Source organism: Tachysurus fulvidraco, chromosome 22, assembly GCF_022655615.1.
Source record: "Tachysurus fulvidraco isolate hzauxx_2018 chromosome 22, HZAU_PFXX_2.0, whole genome shotgun sequence".
NCBI lineage: Eukaryota > Metazoa > Chordata > Actinopteri > Siluriformes > Bagridae > Tachysurus > Tachysurus fulvidraco.
In genome coordinates, this window is record NC_062539.1 from 7,401,243 (window position 1) to 7,424,286 (window position 23,044).

The 23,044-nt window shown below is 39.6% G+C and overlaps 1 protein-coding gene across 15 annotated transcripts in view; it reads left to right on the forward strand.

Moving 5' to 3' along the window:
* LOC113645163 (myomegalin) overlaps window positions 1-23,044 on the forward strand; it is a 55,024-nt gene that overhangs the window by 25,974 nt on the left and 6,006 nt on the right. For 2 of the 15 annotated variants that reach the window (XM_027150520.2, XM_027150528.2), the window contains exons 1-35: window positions 1,176-3,068; window positions 4,587-4,724; window positions 5,180-5,299; window positions 5,826-5,918; window positions 6,011-6,214; window positions 6,331-6,489; window positions 6,738-6,842; window positions 7,091-7,228; window positions 7,352-7,531; window positions 7,879-8,073; window positions 8,346-8,546; window positions 8,648-8,708; window positions 8,809-8,894; window positions 8,979-9,047; window positions 9,329-9,435; window positions 9,604-9,743; window positions 12,656-12,780; window positions 13,393-13,556; window positions 13,694-14,057; window positions 14,232-14,424; window positions 15,331-15,447; window positions 15,711-15,940; window positions 16,187-16,395; window positions 16,637-16,896; window positions 17,051-17,105; window positions 17,659-17,900; window positions 18,190-18,276; window positions 18,368-18,544; window positions 19,510-19,731; window positions 19,837-19,968; window positions 20,322-20,438; window positions 20,700-20,889; window positions 21,087-21,211; window positions 21,773-22,018; window positions 22,589-22,690. In XM_027150520.2, the coding sequence (XP_027006321.2) occupies window positions 1,905-3,068; window positions 4,587-4,724; window positions 5,180-5,299; window positions 5,826-5,918; window positions 6,011-6,214; window positions 6,331-6,489; window positions 6,738-6,842; window positions 7,091-7,228; window positions 7,352-7,531; window positions 7,879-8,073; window positions 8,346-8,546; window positions 8,648-8,708; window positions 8,809-8,894; window positions 8,979-9,047; window positions 9,329-9,435; window positions 9,604-9,743; window positions 12,656-12,780; window positions 13,393-13,556; window positions 13,694-14,057; window positions 14,232-14,424; window positions 15,331-15,447; window positions 15,711-15,940; window positions 16,187-16,395; window positions 16,637-16,896; window positions 17,051-17,105; window positions 17,659-17,900; window positions 18,190-18,276; window positions 18,368-18,544; window positions 19,510-19,731; window positions 19,837-19,968; window positions 20,322-20,438; window positions 20,700-20,889; window positions 21,087-21,211; window positions 21,773-22,018; window positions 22,589-22,690 (6,517 nt within the window). In that variant the 5' untranslated portion in view covers window positions 1,176-1,904. Of the gene's footprint in view, window positions 1-1,174; window positions 3,069-4,586; window positions 4,725-5,179; window positions 5,300-5,825; window positions 5,919-6,010; window positions 6,215-6,330; window positions 6,490-6,737; window positions 6,843-7,090; window positions 7,229-7,351; window positions 7,532-7,878; window positions 8,074-8,345; window positions 8,547-8,647; window positions 8,709-8,808; window positions 8,895-8,978; window positions 9,048-9,328; window positions 9,436-9,603; window positions 9,744-12,655; window positions 12,781-13,392; window positions 13,557-13,693; window positions 14,058-14,231; window positions 14,425-15,330; window positions 15,448-15,710; window positions 15,941-16,186; window positions 16,396-16,636; window positions 16,897-17,050; window positions 17,106-17,658; window positions 17,901-18,189; window positions 18,277-18,367; window positions 18,545-19,509; window positions 19,732-19,836; window positions 19,969-20,321; window positions 20,439-20,699; window positions 20,890-21,086; window positions 21,212-21,772; window positions 22,019-22,588; window positions 22,691-23,044 lie in introns of those variants that run through there. The other 13 variants (XM_047806057.1, XM_027150521.2, XM_027150522.2 and 10 more) reach the window with 13 other exon arrangements.

Sequence of the window (23,044 nt, forward strand, 5' to 3'; positions counted from 1 at the left end):
CACCTCACCACTTTGTTATATTGATAGCACTTATTTAATATATTTTAAATAAATATATTTACATTTAGGGGGGCACGGTTGCTTAGTGGTTAGCACGTTCGACCTCACACATCCAGGGTTGGGCGTTCGATTCCCGCCTCCGCCTTGTGTGTGTGGAGTTTGCATGTTCTCCCCGTGCCTCGGGGGTTTCCTCCGGGTACTCCGGTTTCCTCCCCCGGTCCAAAGACATGCATGGTAGGTTGATTGGCATCTCTGGAAAATTGTCCGTAGTGTGTGAGTGTGTGAGTGAATGAGAGTGTGTGTGTGCCCTGCGATGGGTTGGCACTCCGTCCAGGGTGTATCCTGTCTTGATGCCCAAAGACGCCTGAGATAGGCACAGGCTGACCCGAGAAGTTCGGATAAGCGGTAGAAAATGGATGAATGAATGAATGAACATTTACATTTAGCTTGAGTTGTTGATGTTATACTGGCAAGTATCTCTACTCAGATGAAAACTCATCTAGTTATCTATGAGAATAAACATTTAATTTTGGAGGTGTTAGCAAAAATTCTGGATGCTTTAGAACCTGATCTGAACAGACTAAAAGACTAAAGCGCTGCTGCATCGCTCTCTTTAAGCCACTGACATCATGCAGTTGAATGATATTGTTTATAATGTAGGAAATCAATGAACAAGTGAAAATAGACTAGAGGTTTAAAACGCTAGCTCAGAATTTACGTGGTAGACATTATGAGGAAGCAGGGGATTTTTTAATTTAATTTTTTTTATTTAACAATTATATATATATAATTTTTTTTTCATTTTGAATATATGAGCATGTTTATTTTATTTGTTTATTTTTTGTCTCGCCATAACTTGAAAACCCACACACACATTTCACCTGCTCACTGAACCTAACACGTTGCGGCTTAGTAAAGCCTGTGTGGGAAAATCCAATCCGGACTGCAGAGGTAGAAACGGCTGCTTGTTGAGCTTCATATTTGCACAATACATGACTTAAAACATTTCTCAGAGCATTTTCCTATGGTTTGCAGTGTTCAACAATCTGTATAGCGGAAGATATTTAAAATCTGGATTGATTACGATACATTTAGAGCGCGGTGCGACAAAATGGTACAACCGGTGTTTAGAGAAATGGTACGTCCTGTCGTCGCGAGCCTTGACAACCACAGCGCTGCTACATCATTTCTATGTGGCTCTTCATTTAGAGCTGATTCTCTGAACAGCGGCTGATTTTAAACCAGTCTGTCTGGAGAGGGGGGAAAAAAACCAAGAAGACAGAGAATAAAGGCATTAAGGAGTGAAGCTGACAGGGCAGTGACAGAGGATGTGGCGATAGGAATATGATGAACCAGACTCACCGCTATGGAGAGAAAAAGAAAAAAAAAACAGGAGACTTTACAGACAAAATGGCTCCTAAATAACGGCTTCACGGTTTCTTTGACATTGGAATTTACATAGGACACAAGTCTGGACTCGGTATTTCTGCTTTAAAGTAACATACCTTAATTTTCAATACAATACATTGTACATAGACCTTTGTTTTGTGGATGGAAAATGCTGCAGCGTGGCCTGGTTTAACAAGGACGTCTTTATTATAAGGTGAACTTTGCTGTCACCTGCTATTTATCGTCCTCAGTCAAGTCTTAGTACTCTATATTCATCCCCATGCTCTGTTTCCCTCCCATTTCCGGTCTGTACTTTATTAAATGTCAGGCGTAAAGGCTTATCAAACATCTACAAGCATCTGATATCTTCAGTATAGTTCATAAGACATTTATAGCACTGGTGTTATTTTTGTCAGCGAAATTAATTATTGAACTGATTATTGAGAAGATTGGATACGGACCGGTTTTGAAGATCAAGTTTCATCCTGGAAAAACTTCGCTCGATACGATCCAGGATGAAGGAGGTGTGCCGGGTTTGCGCCCGTAACCTGTGTGGGAATCAACGCCGCTGGATCTTCCATCCAGCAGGAAGGTTACAGGTGCTGCTCTCGCACGCTCTGGGCCGCGAGCTGCGTCGGGATGGACGTGAAGAATTCGTCTGCAGCAAGTGTGCCTTTATGCTTGAGCGTATGTATCGCTTTGACACAGTGGTTGCACGTGTCCAGGCACTGTCCATTGACCGCCTGCACAAGCTCCTGCTGGAGAAAGATCGTCTACGACAATGCATCAGAGGAATGTATCTCAAGCACAATAACGACGCGACATCTAGGGAGAAAGAGTGCATGGTGGATATGTCGAGCCTACCTGATGCCAAGTACTGTGCTCTAGTTGAAGAAGACTTGATGTATTCAGTGTACGAGTCGTGGGCAGAGGAAGAGGAGCAAACGTTGGAGTGTAGCCATAATCCACAGTGTCATGTATCAGAGGTGTCCTCACTCTGGCACCGGTCAAGAAGATGCAGAAGCTGTCGTGCGCTCCGTGTAGCTGACTCAGACTATGAGGCTGTGTGCAAGATACCTAGGAAGTTGGCACGTAGCACTTCCTGTGGTCCTTCCACACGCTACTCTGAGACTACCATGACAACAACAGCATCAACTACCCTTGTCCCAGAGAGTCATCAAACAGCAAGGGATTCATCAGATAGTGACAAGACTTTGGGAGGGAGGCCAGGTTCAAGCAACTCATCAGATTCCCTAACTTCCACTCTGGGTGCAGTGCCACTTGGTGGACAGTTGGAACAAGACATAAGGGAAGAGCAGAACTGGGACTCTGTCTTAGAGCAGCACTTGGACCCCAATTTAGACAGTGCGAGTGCAGCTAGCAAACTGCAGCTTGTGCTGTGCTTGGTTCAGAACTGCATCTACAAACCTGTCCAGATTCCCCATGGAAGTAGGCTACCTGTTTTAATTAAACCTGGGTGTGTGGATACAGGAATTAATCTAGGTAACCCAGGACAAGCCCTAAGGACCCTCAATGATCAGGCAGCCTTTGCACGAGAGATTCCTCGGCCATCAACAATTCGGCTGGGCCTAGCATTGGAGTTGGCTGAGCTGGAGGAGATGTGGGATGATGTATATGAGGAATACTTACCTTTCTGCTTGAAGAAGGTTAAAAAGAAGGTGAAGATACAGATTGCTATAGGAAGAAGTCTTATCTGTCTCTGGGATACCTAACAGATACCCTACAGGATTAGATCAAATGATCTGAATGACTGGTCTTAGTCAGGGTGCACGTGGTTCTTTTCTTTTTCTTTTTTTTTTTTTGATACAGGCAAACATAGAAGTTCTTGGTCATAGAGTCTGCACTCTACATATTATTAATAATAACACAAAATATATAAAAATGTGTCAAAATACAACTTTTTCATAGTGCTTACAATGCAAACACATTGTTTTATACTATTTAGCCTTTGAATTCAATTTTCCAGAATAGTTCTTCATCTAATTTTGACTTTATAACCACTGGAGGCCTGTTCATTAGGCATGTGGGCCGTAGCAAACTTGGAGTATTGGGAAGATTTTTTTGTGTTACGTGATTAGTGTTAGAGTCCATTTAGCTGTCATTCAGGACACTGTGTATCGCTTGTTGCCCTCCTTGAGGATGTTTGCATCAATACTACATCAATCACACTATTGGATGTGTAGACTTACCCAACCATTACCAACAGATTAGAGCTGCTGCTTATTCTACAGATAAAGGAGGAAACATAGAGGGAAGATAGACCTGTTGAGAGCTAGCAGATCAATTTTGGAAGTTTAATAGGTTATCAAATGTAAAACAAACACACGTACCCTATACCAAATCGCCATTGCCATGAATGAGTTATTGCTTGCTAGTGTGAATGTAGCAGTAAATATCAATAGAAATGAAAGGAAAATCGTGTATCCAGCTCTAACAGATGTATCAGTAAATTACTATATAAAGAAGTGACATAACACTGAGCCGTGCTTTGGGATGGTGACAAGTAGGGATTAGCTTCCTTTTTTGTTGTATTTTTAAGTGCTCTGAATTCATTGAAAACACAGTGTCACTATCTATTGTAATTAAAATGATAATAACACTGTCATGAATGACGAGCGTGCCACTGAAACAGGAAGTGGCAACTGATTAGAAGATTTGCAAATCAGGCAACTCTGTGCTCAACAAAATGCATTAGTAAAGAATTAAGCTTGCTTTTATCCCTCATTTCTCCATATCCCACAGCTGAGGTGGTCTTTGCCCATCCTACTTTAGCCAAAGCCAGGGCACTTTCATTTAAGTAGGTTAATATGGGGGAAGTGGAATCATCACTGACCTAGTTATCTCACATGCAGCTAGAAGTAGAACATACACACACAAACACAGATGCAAAGTCTGACCTCATGCTTGTTAGTGCACTATACAGGAACATGACGCTGGTGGCTGACATTTTAACAGAGCACCACCCTATTTTGAAAGAACTTACTGCGGCTTTTTTTTTTTTAAGTAAAGCATGCAGCTTTATGTGCTAGAACTTGGGGTTAAACCATAGTATTATACAAAAGGGAAGTAATGTGTGTATGTATTTAATGTGGGTTTGATTCTCTCTTAGAACTTCTGTCTCAGTAAAGCTTGTCGGAATGTGTGGTGTAAAGGGTGTATGCTTCTCTTTGTTGCAGTCTCTGATTGAAGAGCAGCAGTCTCAGCTGAACCAGTATGAATCTGCAGCAGGCCAGTGCGTCAGTGAACTGCAGAAGGCTCAGTTACAGGTTCAGTCTCTCCAAAGTAACATCCAGGAGAGCGAAACCAGCAACAAGGTCCTGCAACCTCTGTTTAAACGAATTGTTTTATCCCAATTTATATTCTAACGCTATATTAAAAGACCACAAGCCACTAGCACAGCTCTAGTGCACCTTAACACAGATTCTGCAAATATGTGAAACTGACAATGATACTGAACACTCAAAAGTTACTTACTTCATTTTTAACACCCCAAATTAGAAAAATACACCTATATAACAATCATAAGAGAGCAGTCGAATCATATGGAAAAAAATTCAGAATTCAGGTCAACCGGATTTACTTAGGATTTTTAATATGTAGCTCGGATCATGGTGGGATGATTATTGCTCAATTGGGTCATTGTCACAATGTTTTTCAGCTTAGTGTTTCAGGTTTTTCAGATTAATTTGTCACCTCTCTGTATATATATTTCAGGAATAGGTTAAGAATTGACAGTAATGACATCTTGCTTTTGGATGTTGTTTTACAGAAGCTGCAAGAAAAGCTGGGGGAAATGGAGACTGAGCTGCGTTCTATCAGACAGGCAGCTCAGAATCAGGAGAGGACCATAGAGAGCCTCACTGAAAGTCTTAATACCAAGGAAACAGAGGTTTGCACACACACACACACACACACACACACAAACGCACAAACACACACAGGCAGCTCACAGATCAGAGGTTGTACATTGCCAAGTCAATTCTAGAATTTTTGGCACCCTTGTTGAAAAGTCCAGTACTGGATAACATGCAGTGATATTTTGAGCTTAAACATAAACTTCTTATAAAGTCTAACAGGGTTAGATATAAAGATTTGCAGATGTAGACTGTCCTTTGTTTTAAACCTTGAGTTTAGGGTTCACAAGGTCCAGATTCAGACTTAGAGTGTTTTCACTTATGAACCCTACTTTCACTTTAGTAGGGTTCCTTTAGTCATGTGAGAGCACAGCTGTCTGTGTGAGACGCTCTTTTAGTTCGGATTTAGTTGAACCACAAAGTGAGAAAACTATGTCTGTTTTAATTTATATGTACACTATATGTCCAGAAGTATGCAGACACAACACCTAACCATCACACCAATATGCTGACCTTCCTTAAACTGTTGCCATAGAGATATGTGTTTGTATGTGTGTGCAGTCACGGGAGTTATATCAGGCTATAGAAGGACAGAATACCACCCTGTGTAAGCTCAGAGAAATGGCCCATCGCAGTCAGCTCCAACATACACAGGTGAGTCGATTTCTGATTCTTTCATTTGCTCTTTTTCTATATTTCTTTGTGTATTTGTTTTACCACCAAACGTTTCTTCTCCCTGTCTCCAGGTGTTAGAAGCGGGTGACCTGCAGGGTGAGGTGGTGGCACTGCAAAGCTCTCTTTTCTGCTGCCAGCTGGAGCTGGAAGCCAGTCAGCGAGCACAGAGACAGAGCCAGAGGGTGGCAGAAGATCTGGCCAACTCCCGTGACCGCCTGCACAGTGACCTAGAGGCGGCACTGCAGCACAGAGAGACCACCGAAAAGTACAACCAGGTAGGGACAAGCATTCAAGGCAAGGTGTTAATGACAGCACAGTACTTGTGGTCAGAAAAATGATAGAGTTTTACACTGTGAATTGTTTCTTATATATGTTTGTGTGTGTGTTGCAGGATTTGCGCAGCACAGTGCAGCAGCTGCGCTCAGAGCTACAGGTGAAAGACGCTCATCTGAAGGAGTGTGAGGCCGATAAACACTCTGAGATTTTAGCTCGAGACAAAACCATCTCAGAGCTCCAGTTTGCACTAAGGGAGAAGGAGAGAATTGTACAGGTTAGCAGATAATAAGCTTTAGGTTAACCAAGACTTTGGCTTTAAGACTATTCAATGAAACAAAAATGTCATTAGACAACATAAAAAAGTTTCCATCTGTCACATGAGTAAAACCAGAGCAGTTTACATTTTATGCTTTTCCCCAAAATCACTGACTTTAAATTGGACTGTGTGTGTGTGTGTGTGTGTGTGTGTGTGTGTGTGTGTGTGTGTGTGTGTGTGTGTGTGTGTGTGTGTGTGTGTGGCAGGAGTACTCAGAGCTGCTGGACCAGCCTGCTGAGTCTGGTCGACCCCGAGATGCACTGCTGGACAAACTAAAGAATCGTATCCGTGACCGAGACAAAGCTCTGGAGGTATTGCAATCACAGTTCACTATAATAAAACACCTGTCTACACTAGCAAGCAGCTAATAAACCACTCGTTTCCTAAATGCATTTGCCAGTTGGTTACCATAGCAAGTACAAATAATGCAATATTTGGAACCTGTTGTAATATTAATAAAGATAGTATGTGTTGTCATCTTTTTCACACGCTCAATACCTCTGTGCATTGGGTTTGTAAGGCAAAGATGTGTGTAAGTGTGTGTTGTTTGCCTTCTTAGCGCTCTATAGACGACAAGTTCCACTGCTTGGAGGAGAAGGAGACTGAAGTGCGCAAGCTGCAATTAGCACTTCGGGAAAAAGAGAGAGACCTCGAGAGACTGCGCTGTATTTTGACCAACAACGAGGAGACAATCACGGTGTGTTTTATGTCTACGCGATCCTTTTAATATTTTCTTTTATGTTTGACAATCTTGATACTTACTTACAGAGCGGGGAGATTTTTCTTTATAATGTGTGTGTGTGCATGTGTGTGAGAACAGAGTCTGGATGGTCTCATGCGCAGTAAAGAGCTGGAGTTGGAACAGGCTCAGGAATCCTTCCGGAAGATGCAGTGGCTCAAACAGCAAAGCGACGAGAAACACACAATCACTTTGCATGAGAGAGACAACATCATCGCACAGCTGCACACTACACTACATGCACGCAGCAAAGAGACAGAGGTAAACATACAACAACACACCTGTTGTATAAAAGCCTGGCTGTCTTTTTCTCAATTCTACTGATTTATCGTAGTGAGTGTAGGATGTGTTTTAGTTAGACCAGATAAACCTGGTTTTCGTCCTGACTTTCCCCTCACCAGTCCGACCAGTAACAGACCATGAGCCTTGTATGAAAAAAAAAAACAACTGTGCTTACATGGGTGCAGAACTAAACTATTAACTGTAACGGTATATTGACTAATAACCTATGTCATGTACAGACTAAACCTTTAAGATAACTGAATTGTATTAGATACGTGGATAATTATTCTTTGATATTAAAGTTTGTGTTCATGTTTGTATTAAAGGACCTGACAGCCGCGTTGCTGGCTAAGCTCTCACCCAGCCCTAATGAGGTGGTGGAGGAGCTCAAGTCACGTCTGGCACTGAAAGAGAGGCTCTTTCAGGAGATACTGTCTGAGCGCAGCAGGCAGACTCAGGAACACCACACACTGATCCAGGACCTGCTAAATACAATCAGCTCCAGAGACCAGTACATCAAGGTAAAGCCAAACTATGAACAACATCAGCATAATATAAGTACAAAAAGAGTGTTCACTTTGATGAATGAGAGGCCACACCCCTTCATTGAGATTGACAGAAACATAGGATACGCCTCCACACCTACATTGCTTGGACTGTAAGACAATGAAATCAGTGGAGCTGGAATTGAATACAGATGTACCTGTATTCACTCACTCGCAATAGTCTGCCAATTATTTCCAGCTTTGTTTTGTCAATATTCTAACGTATAACTGATCCTTCGATCCTATAGGAGAATGGCGAGAGACTGAGGCAGGTGATAACTGAGCGGACCGGGCAGCTAAACGAAATGCGCAGACAGCTCGCATCATGTGAACGGGAGCTCAGTGGAGTGACACGGGAAAGGGAGAGGGAGAGAGAAAGGCGAGCTCCACTGGCTATGGAGATGGAGAGACTTCAGAATATATTGAGAGAGAAAGAAAGTCTTATACAGGTAACAGATGCGTGTGTATATGTAGACACATTCCAGCCACTGAGTTAATAATAATTGTATGAGTTAATAATAATAGTAAATCTGGTGAACTTCTTGTGTAGGATCTGATGCAAAGTCAGGAAGAAGCACAGGCAACTTCAAGATCATCGGCAACCACACTAAGTACGTTCATTTCAGTTGTCTTCCTGGATCGCTAGTGAGTAATAAAGGTGAATAATGTATATATGTTTCGTGTGTGTGTGTGTGGATTCGTTTTGAGCAGGATCGGGAGATAGCAGCTCAGAGCTAGAGATGCAGGCTGTTAAAGAGGAACTTCAGCTTGCCATGAGGAAACACAAAGAGACAGAGGTAAATACACAAACATTGTCTCTTAATTAAATATGCTTGATATTTTTGCTCTCTATTTTATCATCTTTTCCTCTGCATTCACAGCAGGAACTTTTGGAGTTAAGATCTGCTTTGACCAAAAAGCCTGAAAATCGCATAAGCAGTGACCCTCAGGTAGAGAACTGGTATAAGGTCAACATTCTTGCATTCCTGATTTTTACGATTGTCGTTCAGTTGCTGGAAATTAATTTGAATCGTCTTAACCTCTATTATCATTTAATTGTAGTTATTACCAGCAGAAAATCTGATTGAGTATAATAATAATAATAATAATAATAATAATAATAATAATAATAATAATAATTGGCTTTGGCTTTGACTTTGGGATGCTTTTTATGAATAAGGATGAAATTAGTGTGTTTCAGTATGTGATTTTTTTATGACTGTCTCTACAGAGTGCTCTGAAGCAGTTGGTATCAGAGTACCAGCAACTGAACCTGGCTCTGAGAGCTGAGAAGAAGCTTTACCAAAACCTGAACCACATGCACTCCACAGAAGACAGGTTAGGACCTGAGATTAGATAATCAGCTTGGACAGATTTTAACATTCTTAAATTAATATTTAACATTTTAACATTCTTAAATTAAACCTTAGATAAAATTCTGTCCGAAGATTAAATGATTGAATGGTATTTATCAAAACGTTGAATAATGTTTCATTGGTTGAGCAGCATGGGGAAGACTCAGGCACTGCACATGGAGCTGGACACAGTTCAGGCGCTGCGTGGACAGCTGGAAGAGGTCCTGAGCAGGACCCGAGACACAGCTTTGGCACTGGACAGGGCAGCTAAGGCCCACGCTGACTATGGAGGTGGGCCACAGCAGAGTTTGGGCTGTACGTTACAAAAGGCCTCCAGGCCAGCAGGGGGCATTGTTCCTAACAGTGTATAAAAGAGTGGGTGTGAAACAAGCATGTTCAACAGAAAAGCACTTCAACTAATGGCAAAGTGTACTAACAGTGTGTTTACTGTGGACACACAAAGTGGCAGGGCAAACAAATGAGACTTTTTAGTTCATTTCGAAATTGTGTATGTTTTCTACGTGTTTCTCTATACGTCTTTGCATTTTATGCTTTTTTTGGGTGCACTTGTCCGTTTTGCCATTGCTGTGTATTGTGATTCTTGTGTTTCTGTTTCCTTGTAAAGTGCTGCTATCTGCATAGTCTGCCACATTCTTTTTTTTTCTTTAGTTTTTTCATCCTTTACACACATAAGCACAGATATGCCTAATATATTTCAGTCAAAGCCTTAAGCTGCTTATTCTTCTTCTTCTTGTTCTTCTTTTTCGTCTAACTTATTGAACTTCAGTTAAAAGCTATAAAAACATTTTGCTTAACTGTCAGATTTGCTTCTTTTTAATAATATCTGCAAATGTGAAATGCAATAACTGGTGTTTGGTTAGCAGCAGCGATTAGCAGCCTGCATGGTATCCTCTTATTACATTCACCCTTGATGTCGTAACATGGTGCCAAATGGGATTTTGATATGTAGGTTTATCGACAGAATACGCAAAAAGCAGGTCATGTTTATGTACATCACAGTAAAGGAAATAAATCTAAACCAGCTTATATGCTCAGAACTGTTTATTGTATTTTCTTTTTTTTTTTGACAACCATATCATTTATTTAGATTTATAAATCATATAGTTGATACATACAAAACATGACAAGGTGCACCATTGTAGCAAAATAATCAACAGTTGATCTTTTCCCATTAATTGCATGCAACCGAAGTGTTTTATTTCTCTTATACCACAGCAATTTGCCAAAAGCAAATCATCATAATGCTCTATAACAAAACTTTTTTCCTCTGTCATGCAAGCCAAAAATACATGCGCTCATTTTACAAAGACATTGTTCACCACCCACATGTTTCCCTATAGCTGTTCCAAAGCACAGACACTGGAGACGCCTTCCAAAAATGCTCTGATAACAGTAATCCTCGTCATATCAGCAAAGATGCATTTCATTTCTGCTAAATATGTAAAGCAGCCAACATTCACTTCCCTGTAAATTAGCCGTTACTGTATATAGAGCCGATAATATATAACGCATTAATACTAACATGTGATTTAAATTACAGCCAACAATACTTTGCTGCTGTTAAAGAAAATCAATCAACACCTTCTGAACAATCAGATTCCTAGAATTCAACAGTGCTGTGGTATAATTTATTAACCTTTTTAAAGTTTCCTTGTGAGGTAGGTTCATAAGAAATACACAGATATTTTGTTATTATTATTATTATTATTATTATTATTATTATTATTATTATTATTATTATTTTAAGATAGCTCACTGCCTCAGAATCCATAAACATGAATTTAATTTGATAGTAAAATAAATATTTTCTAGTGTTTGTGGACACATGCATGTTAACTGTGTATGCTAATGTTTGCATGCCTACTATGTCACAGTCAGGATCGATATATGTGTGTGTGTGTGTATATATATATATATATATATATATATATATATATATATATATATATATATATATATATATATATATATATATATATATATATATTAATCACACACAGACACAGACTTTAATTGTTTCGACAGTGCCACAAGCATATAATACAGTTTACACACACACACACACACACACACACACACACACACACACACACAAGCACGATTGCTTCACTATAAAGAGGTTTCCTCAAAAATATTTACCCACTTTCACCATGAAATGTGCCACATTTCTAGTATCATGGACAAATATAGATTATCACTCTTATCTTAGTATTACAGACTTAGTTAATATCAGCTATTAATTAAACCGAATGTAGGATTAAGGTGTACCATATTCTAAAAACCAGGTGATTCTAAAACACAACTCTTGTTGAAAGAATATCATTACTTTGTAATAAACAGCTTTATTAAATCCCACACATACATAGCAGAATTAATCAGAGACCCAAATGCATCTCTGCTCTGTCCAAAATTGTCAAACGTGATAATTTTTACATCAATTCATCCTAAAGTCATAACATCCTCTGATTTAACTAGTCATAAAAACAGTTAAATCAGTTTTAAAACTCTACTCAGACTCCATCTCTGCCTTCTAGCAAAGAGTTATGCAGCCAAAACCCATTATACAATAGGTCCACAAAATGGAGTGGTTTATAATGACTCACTCACTCTGCTAAAGCTTCAGGCCTAATATGGAACCTAAGCTTATATAACATATCCTGGACTTTTAGACATGGTGTATGAATGTGTTTGTCTCAAGGAAGAAGTACAATGATCAACTTATATGATATAATTAAGATATTATTATTATTATTATTATTATTATTATTATTATTATTATTTATAGGACTGCATTGTGTCCCATTTGTTTGCATTGTGTGTGCTTGAGAGAGGAAGAGGGAGGGAGGAAAAGAAAGAGAGAGAGAGAGAGAGAGAGAGAGAGAGAGAGAGAGAGAGAGAGAGAGAGGAAGACATGGGCAGGACTTAGCTCAGAGCTTCCGTACAGACTTTTCCACTCAATGATCTTTCTGACAAACAGCAAGTAAAGGAAAGAAACATTTGGAAAACTCATTAAACTAACAAAACTATGGAGTCGTCATATCGAGCCTTGCGGGACTGGTGCATGTAAAAAAAGAGGAATGTAGAAAGAAGACCAAATGTAGTATGTGAAAGCAAAACTTTCAGGGGGTAAAAAAAACAAAAATTTTAATTTCTTCAACTGTGGATTGTATTTTTTTCTGTAGAATTCAGCACAGACGAGGATGAGGATGAGATTGGTGATGATGAAGAAGGCAGTAGCAGTGAAGAATTCACCGACAGTATAGAAGAAGATGTGAAACTGACTGCTGAGAGTCTGGCTATTACAGAGGTAAAGCAAAAAAATAAAAGGCCTATGACATGTATGTGTTTATGACATGTGTATGTATTTTTCATTTCAGTGATATGACACTGTTAATATCTATATCATAGCTACATTCTATAACTGAGACCTTAGTGGCCCAAGCATTCCCACTCATAGCTACATACTGTTCCTTATAGTCACTGATTAATGCAGAACAGTTATTCAATAATATGCAATAAACCAAAACTTGGAACTTAAGGTCAAAAGAGTGACCAGAGATATGAAGAAATGAACTGATGATCTAAAACATCATTGTTTTATTTGGTCCAAAATAATGTCCTTTAATGTCCATCTCCCACACTTAACCATGTGCCATGATGTCACCATGATCTAGGGGTGTGGCTTAATTGATTGACTTTGATTTGTTCGGCACAAACACGTGGACATGCATGTCCACAGATAACCAAACCTCGTGAATTAAAGACAGCTTGAAGAAAACGAGAATAAGTGTGGCTAATGTAGAGCAAGAGATTTTAATTCATCCTTATGCACCTCCAGTATCAACAGTGTTAACTGCTGGATTCAGTTCCTAAGTAAACATACAGTAAACAATCCATGTTTTATATCTGCTTTTGGCAGAATGCTAGGGTTTCTGAAGGTCTGGTGAGCAGGACGATATCCCAGGAGGCCATGAGAGGAGTATGGCAGAATGAGGTGAAGCTGCAGAAGGGAGAAGAAAGAGAGAAAGGAGAAGAGAAAAGCCAGCTCAACCATGCTGGATGTACCTCACTCTCTCAAGACAGGTAGTTCCACTAAACACACCCTCAGATGTAAACACATACATGAACACTCATTTAACTGACAGATTTGGTTTGCAACCCTGATAAATAAATAATGATTAATGATTAATGTTTATTATTATGTAATGTTTGTCACCCAGGTGTACTCGACCAAACCTGCAAGAGGACAACCACAAGTTGGAAATAAACGGAAGTAGATCCGGAGCCGTGGATGGACCTGGAACAGAAAGTAACGTATCTGTGAAGTGCAGAAGGTGGGAGCAAAGTGAAACAGACAGGCTGAACCTTCATGACCAACAGCAAACTCACATACATATGGAGGAAGAGGAGAATGAAGATGAAGAGGAAGAGGAGGACATGCGGGCTCCTCAGGGGAAGCGTGGCTTCCCCACAGTTACTCTGAGAGAAGGGGCGGGGAAAAGGAGGTGTAACAGACCTCATTCCCTGGACCTTGGAGTGCTGCTTACGACTCACAAAGCTACAGATGAAGAGTCCACAGCACAGGTAAACTATTAATCTCATGGATTTTTGAGTTGGCACAGTGTTAAAAATTGCTCTAAGCCTTCAGTAGCAGATTACAATGAACTAGTTATTTCTGTTTAATAACAGAAACTTTCACAGAAAAGGGATACAACAAGACTATTTATGTCTAACAGAGTGTGTGTTTGTGTGATGCAGGAGAAAGAAGGAGAAGGTTCTAGAGGGTTCTGGCAGCATGTCGAGGCGGGACTACGAGAGCAGACGGAGCGTCTCCGTAGCGACCTGGCTCTGAGCCGTCAGGAAAGCAGAGAACTCCGAGAAAGACTGATGGTGTCTGAGGCTACTGTACACGCACAGGCTGACCAGCTCAAGGAGTACAGAGAACTACTAAGTGCGTGCACACACATACACACACATATACACATGCACACAGACTCATAGTTTGTACTCTAGCTACAGTATTTCATTGCTATGCTAGACCTAAACTTAACCTTAACCGTAAGTAAAGTAAATTATTTTGTTGTTAGGACATTTAAGACTGACCTATTTGTGCAAGGACTTAAGGGTTTTGTCTTCAACATGATAAAATATCAGCAACAGCTGTTGATTGTCCTCAGAAAGCTCAACATTTGGGTGTGATGACAAACACACCGCACATCTACAAAAACATTTGGATCACGAGTCAGGGGACAGAGCTCTAGACATGCGCTGTCCCTCAGGCTTTGACTCATGTTTTGCATCAGAAGCTGCTGTGTGTCTCTCCCAAGATAAAAAAATAGTCCCTGTTGCTTGGTTAAATGGAATTTCTCCATAACACATTTGTAAAAATGAACCAGAGATCACAACAGAATAAGTACTAGTAAGAAGTAAGAAGTAAAATGATAAGAAAGTAAATAGATAAATGATCTAACAAGACGTATGTATGTATATGCACGTGTGGGTATGTGTGTATGCATGTGTGTTCATGTGTTTGATCATTGCTCTGACATGTGAATATTTGTTTGTACTGAGATTGTAGTTTATACAAAAACTAGACTGGATAGAATAGTCTCTTATTCACCAGGCCACATACTGTATTTATAACTATTTCATTAAAAAAAGGTTTAAACATTTTATACCACCTTAAGTTTATATTCTTGCTACTGGGAACAATTCTGACAATTCTGGTTTCTCTACAAACAAAAATTGAACAAAATTGATGTAATAGATTACAAATTCAATCAACAAAATCATGATTCATATTCTGAAAGCATATAAAAGACTACTCTTTTTTGTCTCTTTTCTTTGTCTCTCATAGCGGAGAGTGCAGTGCAGCAGGACAGTAAGCAGGTGCAGGTGGATCTACAGGATCTGGGCTATGAGACCAGCGGGCGCAGTGAGAATGAGGCTGAAAGAGAAGACACCAGCAGTCCTGGTATGGCACTGAGAAAACTAGAGAGCTCAGCTGACACAACAAACAAATGACCTACTAAACTACACATTGAATCAATCACACTAAATAACCCAAGACACACGTTTAAGTTCCACAAACTTCAAAACTGTAATGTACACAAAAATGCATAAGGAGTTGGCATCATGTGGTTAAATAATTATAATAAGATTTTATCAATTTTACCAATTGATTAGACTTATATAGACCTCGCTAAATGTTGTGTATGTGTTGTGGGTTTTCTGCAGAGTTTGATGATATGGAGCTGTGTAACTCTCTTTCTCGGCCGTCGTACGGCAGTGTTGGTAAATCGTGGCGCCAGCATGGTGATGGTTCCCAGCCTGATGACTTGTTGGTGCAGGACCTGCGTGCACAGCTCTCCCGCTGTCACAAAGTGATCCGTGGACTGCAGATCCGCGTGCGTTCACTTTCCACTACCTCCGACTACGCTTCCAGCCTCGAACGTACATCACGCAAGGTACAGTCCATGATAACTCTCTGATTACTGGGACAGCATTCTTTACAACAAACTATAGTTGTACTTTATACACATTTCAGACATTAAAGCTCAAAAATTGAAGAAAGGGAAATAATTGAGAATATAAAAGTCACTAAATAATACATTTCTAATCACACAGGTCTGGGATCTCTATTCATTTATTACGATTAAGGTGAAAGTTACAGACGGTCTTTACTATATTTTGGTCTTCTTTCTTTCTGCTAGGTGAACTGGGCCTTCCAAGAATCTCCAGCCCACAGTGGTGTGGAGGATGATGAGGGCTGGCACTCGGATGGACCAGCTGGACCACTGAAGTCCAACAGGGACCTTCAGGAGCTGATGTCTCGTGTGGCATCACTGGAGAGCCAAATCCGCAACAGCAAACTGGAAGAAAAAAGAGGCGCAGAGGAAGGACAGAGTGCTACATGGCCTGGGTGAGAAGGAATGTTTATACTGAGAAATACATTTGAATGATTTGTTAATTTTTATTTATATGGACCGGTTATCTAATCATTCACATCAAGCTACTGGGTCATTTTTTATAGTTCCACAAAATTCAGATACATTTAAAAACGACCCACTCATAATGTAGTAGCATTCTCATAATATTGTAATGTTTTTAGTGTAAAAATCTGTTTTCAGTCCTATATCTGACTTCTGTCTATCCCTGCTCAGAAAATACAACACGCTGGTCCAGGCTCAGGCTCGGGAGTTGTCACACTTACGACAGAGGATGCGGGAGGGACGAGGAATTTGCCACATCCTTACACAGCACCTGGGCGACACCACAAAGGCGTTTGAAGAGCTGCTCCGGGCCAACGATATCGATTACTACATGGGCCAGAGCTTTCGAGATCAGCTTTCCCAGAATTCTTCACTCATACAAAGGATTAGCATTAAGCTCACTGGACGTGAGTGTACACACTCATTACAAGGTGGACACATCTAAAAAAAATCCTTAGTATTGGTACAAATCCCTAGTATTAGTATTACACTTCCATGGCTAAAATAAAGATGTGAGCATTTCCATAATATATTTATGAGATTACTGCACATGACCATTGTCTCTTTCTTTGAATTAATTCACAGGAGATCGCCCAGAAGTGCCGGATGACAAAATGGGCCACGAGCTATTAGCTTTAAGGTAATTCTCTCCACTGGGATGTAGTTATAATCTCACATTTTTTTACAATGATGCACAAAGTCACCATAACTATATATATATATATATATATATATATATATATATATGTGTGTGTGTGTGTGTGTGTGTGTGTGTGTGTGTGTGTGTGTGTGTGTGTGTATATATATATATATATATATATATATATATATATATATATATATATATATATATATATATACTTTTAATTACATAATTTAATAAGATTCAATAATACCTTTTGGTGCTGTTGCATGATGAAATATAATGTAAAAATCACATATTTTTTAAGGAGAATAAAATTTATGTTTTATCACTTTTTTGTCTTTAATGTAGAGATGACAGATAAAATTATAGAGAATTTAAAAGACATTTTACATTAAGTGGCATATTCCAAACTTATTTTTCTCAAAGTGTTACGATTAGGCTGCAGCCGTGTATTGAAGTCACTGGATAATTTAAATTTGTTGTCTTTGTTGTCATTAACAATACAGCGCATCATATTTCATTTCTTTATGTGTGTGTCTGTGTACAGGCTGAGTAAAGAGCTCCAACAAAAGGACAAGATAATCGAGTCTCTCCACACAAAGCTGCAGCAACGCCCTGACACGCCCTCCAGCAGCCACGCCCCCTCAGAAACAACAGACCAATCTGATCGCACTTCCTTTGTGTCAGATGAAAGGGCCTCGATAAATGAGGATCTGGATCTGTGCTCTGATGTGGATGCCGTCAGCGAATATGCGCAGGAAGAACCTGCTCCTAGAGCAAACGATACAGGCATGTGTACACACACTCGTGCACACACACACAACACACACAGGTGCTCAAAAGGCGTGTACATGCATACATTTATACAAATGTACAGACATTGCAGAAGAATCATGGATCAAATCCATGTACCACTACATAATTTCAAAAAATGTGTAAAAAAAAATTATAATCTTTGTTAGTTATTGGAAAAAATAAATATTTATTGTCTTAAACGTTTACGTATACTCATAAACATACTCACTGAGGAAAATAACATCTCAATCCATGTCTAAATCCTACCTAAACTCTCTTTCAGACCGCCCCTCCTTTCTCCCTGTTCCTCCTTCTATTCAGTCCCCTAACACCCCCTACAGGCTGAAGGATAGTAAGACAGGTACAGAGGGTCAGTCCACAGAAACATATCTGAGTGATCACGTTTAGCTGTGCCGTTTTCTTTATCTGCATATATCTCATCCTTCTCCGCCCATCTCTAGGTGTCTATTCTGCTCCCTTGTATGGTTCATTGCCCTTGGCTCAGACCCACCTCTGGTCCAACTCCTCAAATAACTTAACCTCTGACACATTGCCCTTTTTTGGGCCAGTGACACCACAGCAGCACCAGCAGGGTCTGCGCAGACCACCAATCCGAAGTGAGCACACAGCTTGTGTGTGTATGTGTGTGTTTTTCTGTATTGCCATCTAGGCCACTTTTTATACTTACACTTATAAATGCATTTACATTCAAAAATCTCAAATTCACATTCAATATGTTTACTTTTTAATTATACAGATATGTTTAAGCATAAAACAAGTCTCACATATAATATTTACCTTTCACATTATGGTACCTCACACAGTGACCCCACACAAAAGAAATAATCGCATTCATATACCACTCTTACATTCATACATGCTCTCACTTTTTGACACTTTTACGTCCCATGTACACATAAGACACTTTCACATTCACCAATTATACCTCTCATGATGAAATCTACAAAATAAGACAAAAGATATCACAGACACAAGGATGCACTCACATTTATATAAACAACAGCACAAAAAAAAATCACATTCATATGAAGATTCATATAAAGACTCTAATAATCATGTAAAGCTTGAATACATATAAATCTCTCACGTTTACATAAGCGCTCCTATTTATCGAAAAATGCCCTGACATTCAGACAAACTGCTTTCACAGTCATATAAAGCTTTCACATTTACACAAAACCACTCAGTCATATAAAGCTTGTTATATTTCCACAAAAAGTTCACATATTCATAAAAAAAAGGATCAGGATGAGATCAGCTCTCAGATTCTCCAAATGGACTTATTGTTTATTCAAACCCTCTCAAATACAACAGTATTTCACTTTGAATCATTCACTTTGAAATTTGCCCTCAAATATACACGTCAAATGCTCTCGTCTACACTTACAGTGATTATGAATGCTGTCTATAACATTCGGTCTGGTATCTAATGGAAGCATCTTTGCCTGCTGTAATTAATGCTGGGACTAATGGCTAGTAACCCAAAGTCATGAAAATCACAAAGCCCTGATACCTACTAAGGAAATATTGCATCATTATGTGTCTGCATATTGATTTTTTTTTTTCTGTGTGTTGAAATCAGGTTTTAGTTTACCGCATTCACTGAGCAGCTATCCACTGATGGGATCAGTACTTCCTGATCCCTCACATTACACCCAGCTATCGCATCATACCCTTCACCAGCCCCAAAAATCAGAGAGCAGCCTGGTAGGAAGCAATGCACCATGGGACATGGAAAATATGGTTCAGCCAATCATAGGCTTTACTGGAGCACCTGGTTACCAGACAGGAAACAGCCATTCAGGTATGTTGCTGCCCTTTAGCTTTGCTATGAAGTGACGCAGAATTACTGAGCCAGATATTGAATTTTTAAAACCTACCATTGCACCATGTTTGTTTGTGTTGGCAGGTGTGGACCTGATCGAGGAGCATCTGCGTGAGATCCGTACTCTGCGCCAACGTCTGGAGGACTCCATCAGGACCAACGAGAGGCTACGACAGCAGCTGGAGACTCGCCTGGCCAACGCTGCCAGAGATGGAGGTAAGAGAATCAAAAAACACATATAAATCATGACAAAATTCTTGTTATAAACTGGTTGAACTATAAAGAACTTTCTGTTTAATTGCATTTAGTTTGTTTATTAATTTCTTTATTTTATCTGTAACTATATTTTTTATATGTCTAATCAGTATTTTAATTCACTTTACTATGGATCAGTCTCTCTAAATGAATATAGGCTTATTTATTCTGAGCAGAAGAAAATCCTGACTGTCACTTTATCCATTATGGTGCATCTTTACATACTGTAGATTTTAAATATTGTTCAATGTAATACATCTTGTTTTTGAAATTGCAACAGATCTGTTAAAAGCATCTTCTTTCCTGTCCCACAGCAGCACCCACAAATATCTACATCCAAGGTCTGGACACTGTCACTCAGCTGTCCAATGAGATCCGAGTGCTGAAGGAGGAGAATCTGAGTCTCCAGTCTAGGCTGCAGGCGAGCAGGGGTAAGTCCACATACTTGGGGTTTAATATTCAGAAGCAGATGGGTTATATGCTTGTCAGGGAACTTATCAGCTGACTAAGGATCATGTTCGTTTATGTTCGTAACACAGATACTGTGACTACTTTAGAGAGATGAAATAAAAAGTAGAGTCTTATCATATCTTATATAATTTCATGTCTATTTAATATAGTGAACAAATATAGAGAAGAAATGTACAATTTCTATGTATTTGTATTATTCATATACATGTTTTGTCCTTTAGACAACAGTGAGGAGGTGGAGCAGTTGAGGGAGGCAGTATTGTCTGGGCGGGCACGGCTAAAGCAGGCAGAGTTAGAGGCGGAACAGTGGAAGGAGGAGCTGAGGAGGATACAGACACACAGCTGTGAACAGAGTCAGCAGATTCAGCAACTACGGCAAGAGAGGCAGAGCAACCAGGATCACAACAACAGGTAGTGCAGTCGGCCATTACTACACCTTTACTCACCCAGTAAGCATTTACTATTTCCAGCTTACACTTGATTTAAAGGCAAAAAGGTTGGACGTATTTGAACATATGTGTATGTGATAAAAAAGTGTGTGTGTGTGTGTGTGTGTGTGTGTGTGTGTGTGTGTGTGTGTGTGTGTGTGTGTGTGTGTGTGTGTGCAGATTGCAGCATGAGGTGAGTCTCCTCCAGCAGCAGCTCTCTGAAAGCAGACAGCTGCTACATTCCCTGCAGTGTGAACTCCAGTTATATGACAGAGTGTGTGCAGGGAGCAAGAGCACCTCTACAGGTGAGACACAAGTACTGCATGGCACCTACAACGATCAGGTGTCATCTTTTCTTGAATGTCTTCATCTGAAAACACTTTGCTTTTCTATATGTTTATCTCTATATGTATATATTTAAATTCAATTAAACTGAATAAATCTTTTCACCATTAATTCCAATAGCCAATCACTGATTATCACATTTTCCCAACAACCAATCAGTGATCACCACTCTTGGTCCCATCCCTACTATTCTTTGCTTGTCTGTTTTAATCATTTTCTTGGAGAGATTAAGAAGTAATAAAAGCAAGTAACCATTTCTTTCATGAATAATCACGGTCACTGCTTTTTTTGGCCAGTTCTTGAGAATAACAATAATTTTTTTAATTATTTTTAAGGAACGTATCGACCCCTGAAACTACCAGGATCGAGATTTAATTCCCCTCTCTTTATAATTACATTCTTATTAGCTGTACAGTACTTTAGTAAATAATTCAGAGATATTAAAAAAAACATCACAAAGTTAATATATAAATCATTATCCTGGAATTAATAACTTGATTTACTTTTTTCTCTATGTGCAGGTTATCTCTCTGGACTGCCGTACACCTCTGCTCCAGCTGTGGGAGAACTAAACCAGTTGCTGGCGGAGGTCCGGGCTCTACGGGCCCAGCTGGAGCGCAGCGTTCAGGAGAACAGCGCTTTGAGGATACAACTGCAGAAACAGCTGGAGCAACAAATCAACTCCGCCAGCCTGGAGCAGAGACCATCATCCCTCATGCCAGCCAGCCCTCTTCGGGACGCTCTCTATAGGAGGCAGCTGCTGCACGGTGAGACAGGCTGTGCTCTCACAGGCTGTGCTACACAGTGAAACATGCTAGTTCCAGCATGTGATTTGTGTCACTAACACGATTTGTAAAATGTGTTAATGATCACCGGGATGTCAGTGTCTGGTTGTCTAGTTGTAACATATGGAAAGTATGAAAAATCCTACTGTACATTGTTTATTTCGGTCGTAACAGACACTTAGGGTAAGTCCTTACCAGTAATGTGTATAGTGATCCAATCTTTGTTGCAAAGAGTGACGTATTTCACGTCACCATTTTATCCGACATAAGTAAGAAACACTTCAGCGATTACACTGCAAGGGCTCTTTTCGAACAGCATTTACTTACAAACTACCACAAGAAAGAAATAACAAAGCTGCAATCATAATAATACAATAAACTGTCAGTGTGTATGAGAACTAGCAGAGGCATATGACTATTTTGTCCGTTTTCGTTCTTATATATGGAAATAATTCTAAATGTTAAAATAATAATATACAGAATTTATAAATGTACATTTTCTAACAGTGTTTGTGCATGGTGTGTGTTAACTTGCTTGTGTGTGTTCTGCAGACCCGTCTCCTTCTCCTCCAGTAAGGGATGTTGGTCCGTTCCCTTCCGGTCCCCCATGTTCTCCGTATTCAGAGCTTGAGGAGAGCTCACTCACAGCTAACGGTGTGTGCATGCTAACAGTTAACAACATTAATATACTGATTAATAATCATCTTGAGAGAATGGATTCTTTTGACATTTTGCATAATGTCTAACTAACTAAACTGCTAATTAAAGAGCTTATTTAAAACCAGAGAAGCATTGAACTGAACAGAATTGTTGAAGTGCTTATTGTTGACAGCTTATTTATATTCAGTAGCTTCATGGAGTAACTGACTGTGATGCTTTTCCAACAATTTTGATTAATACTTAACAAACCGTTACTGTCGCATGTTGCAAGTAAAGTCATGAAGATGTGTCTGAACGCAACATTTAATTGGTACTGTACACTTTGAAAACAAGATGATGTCCATGGTT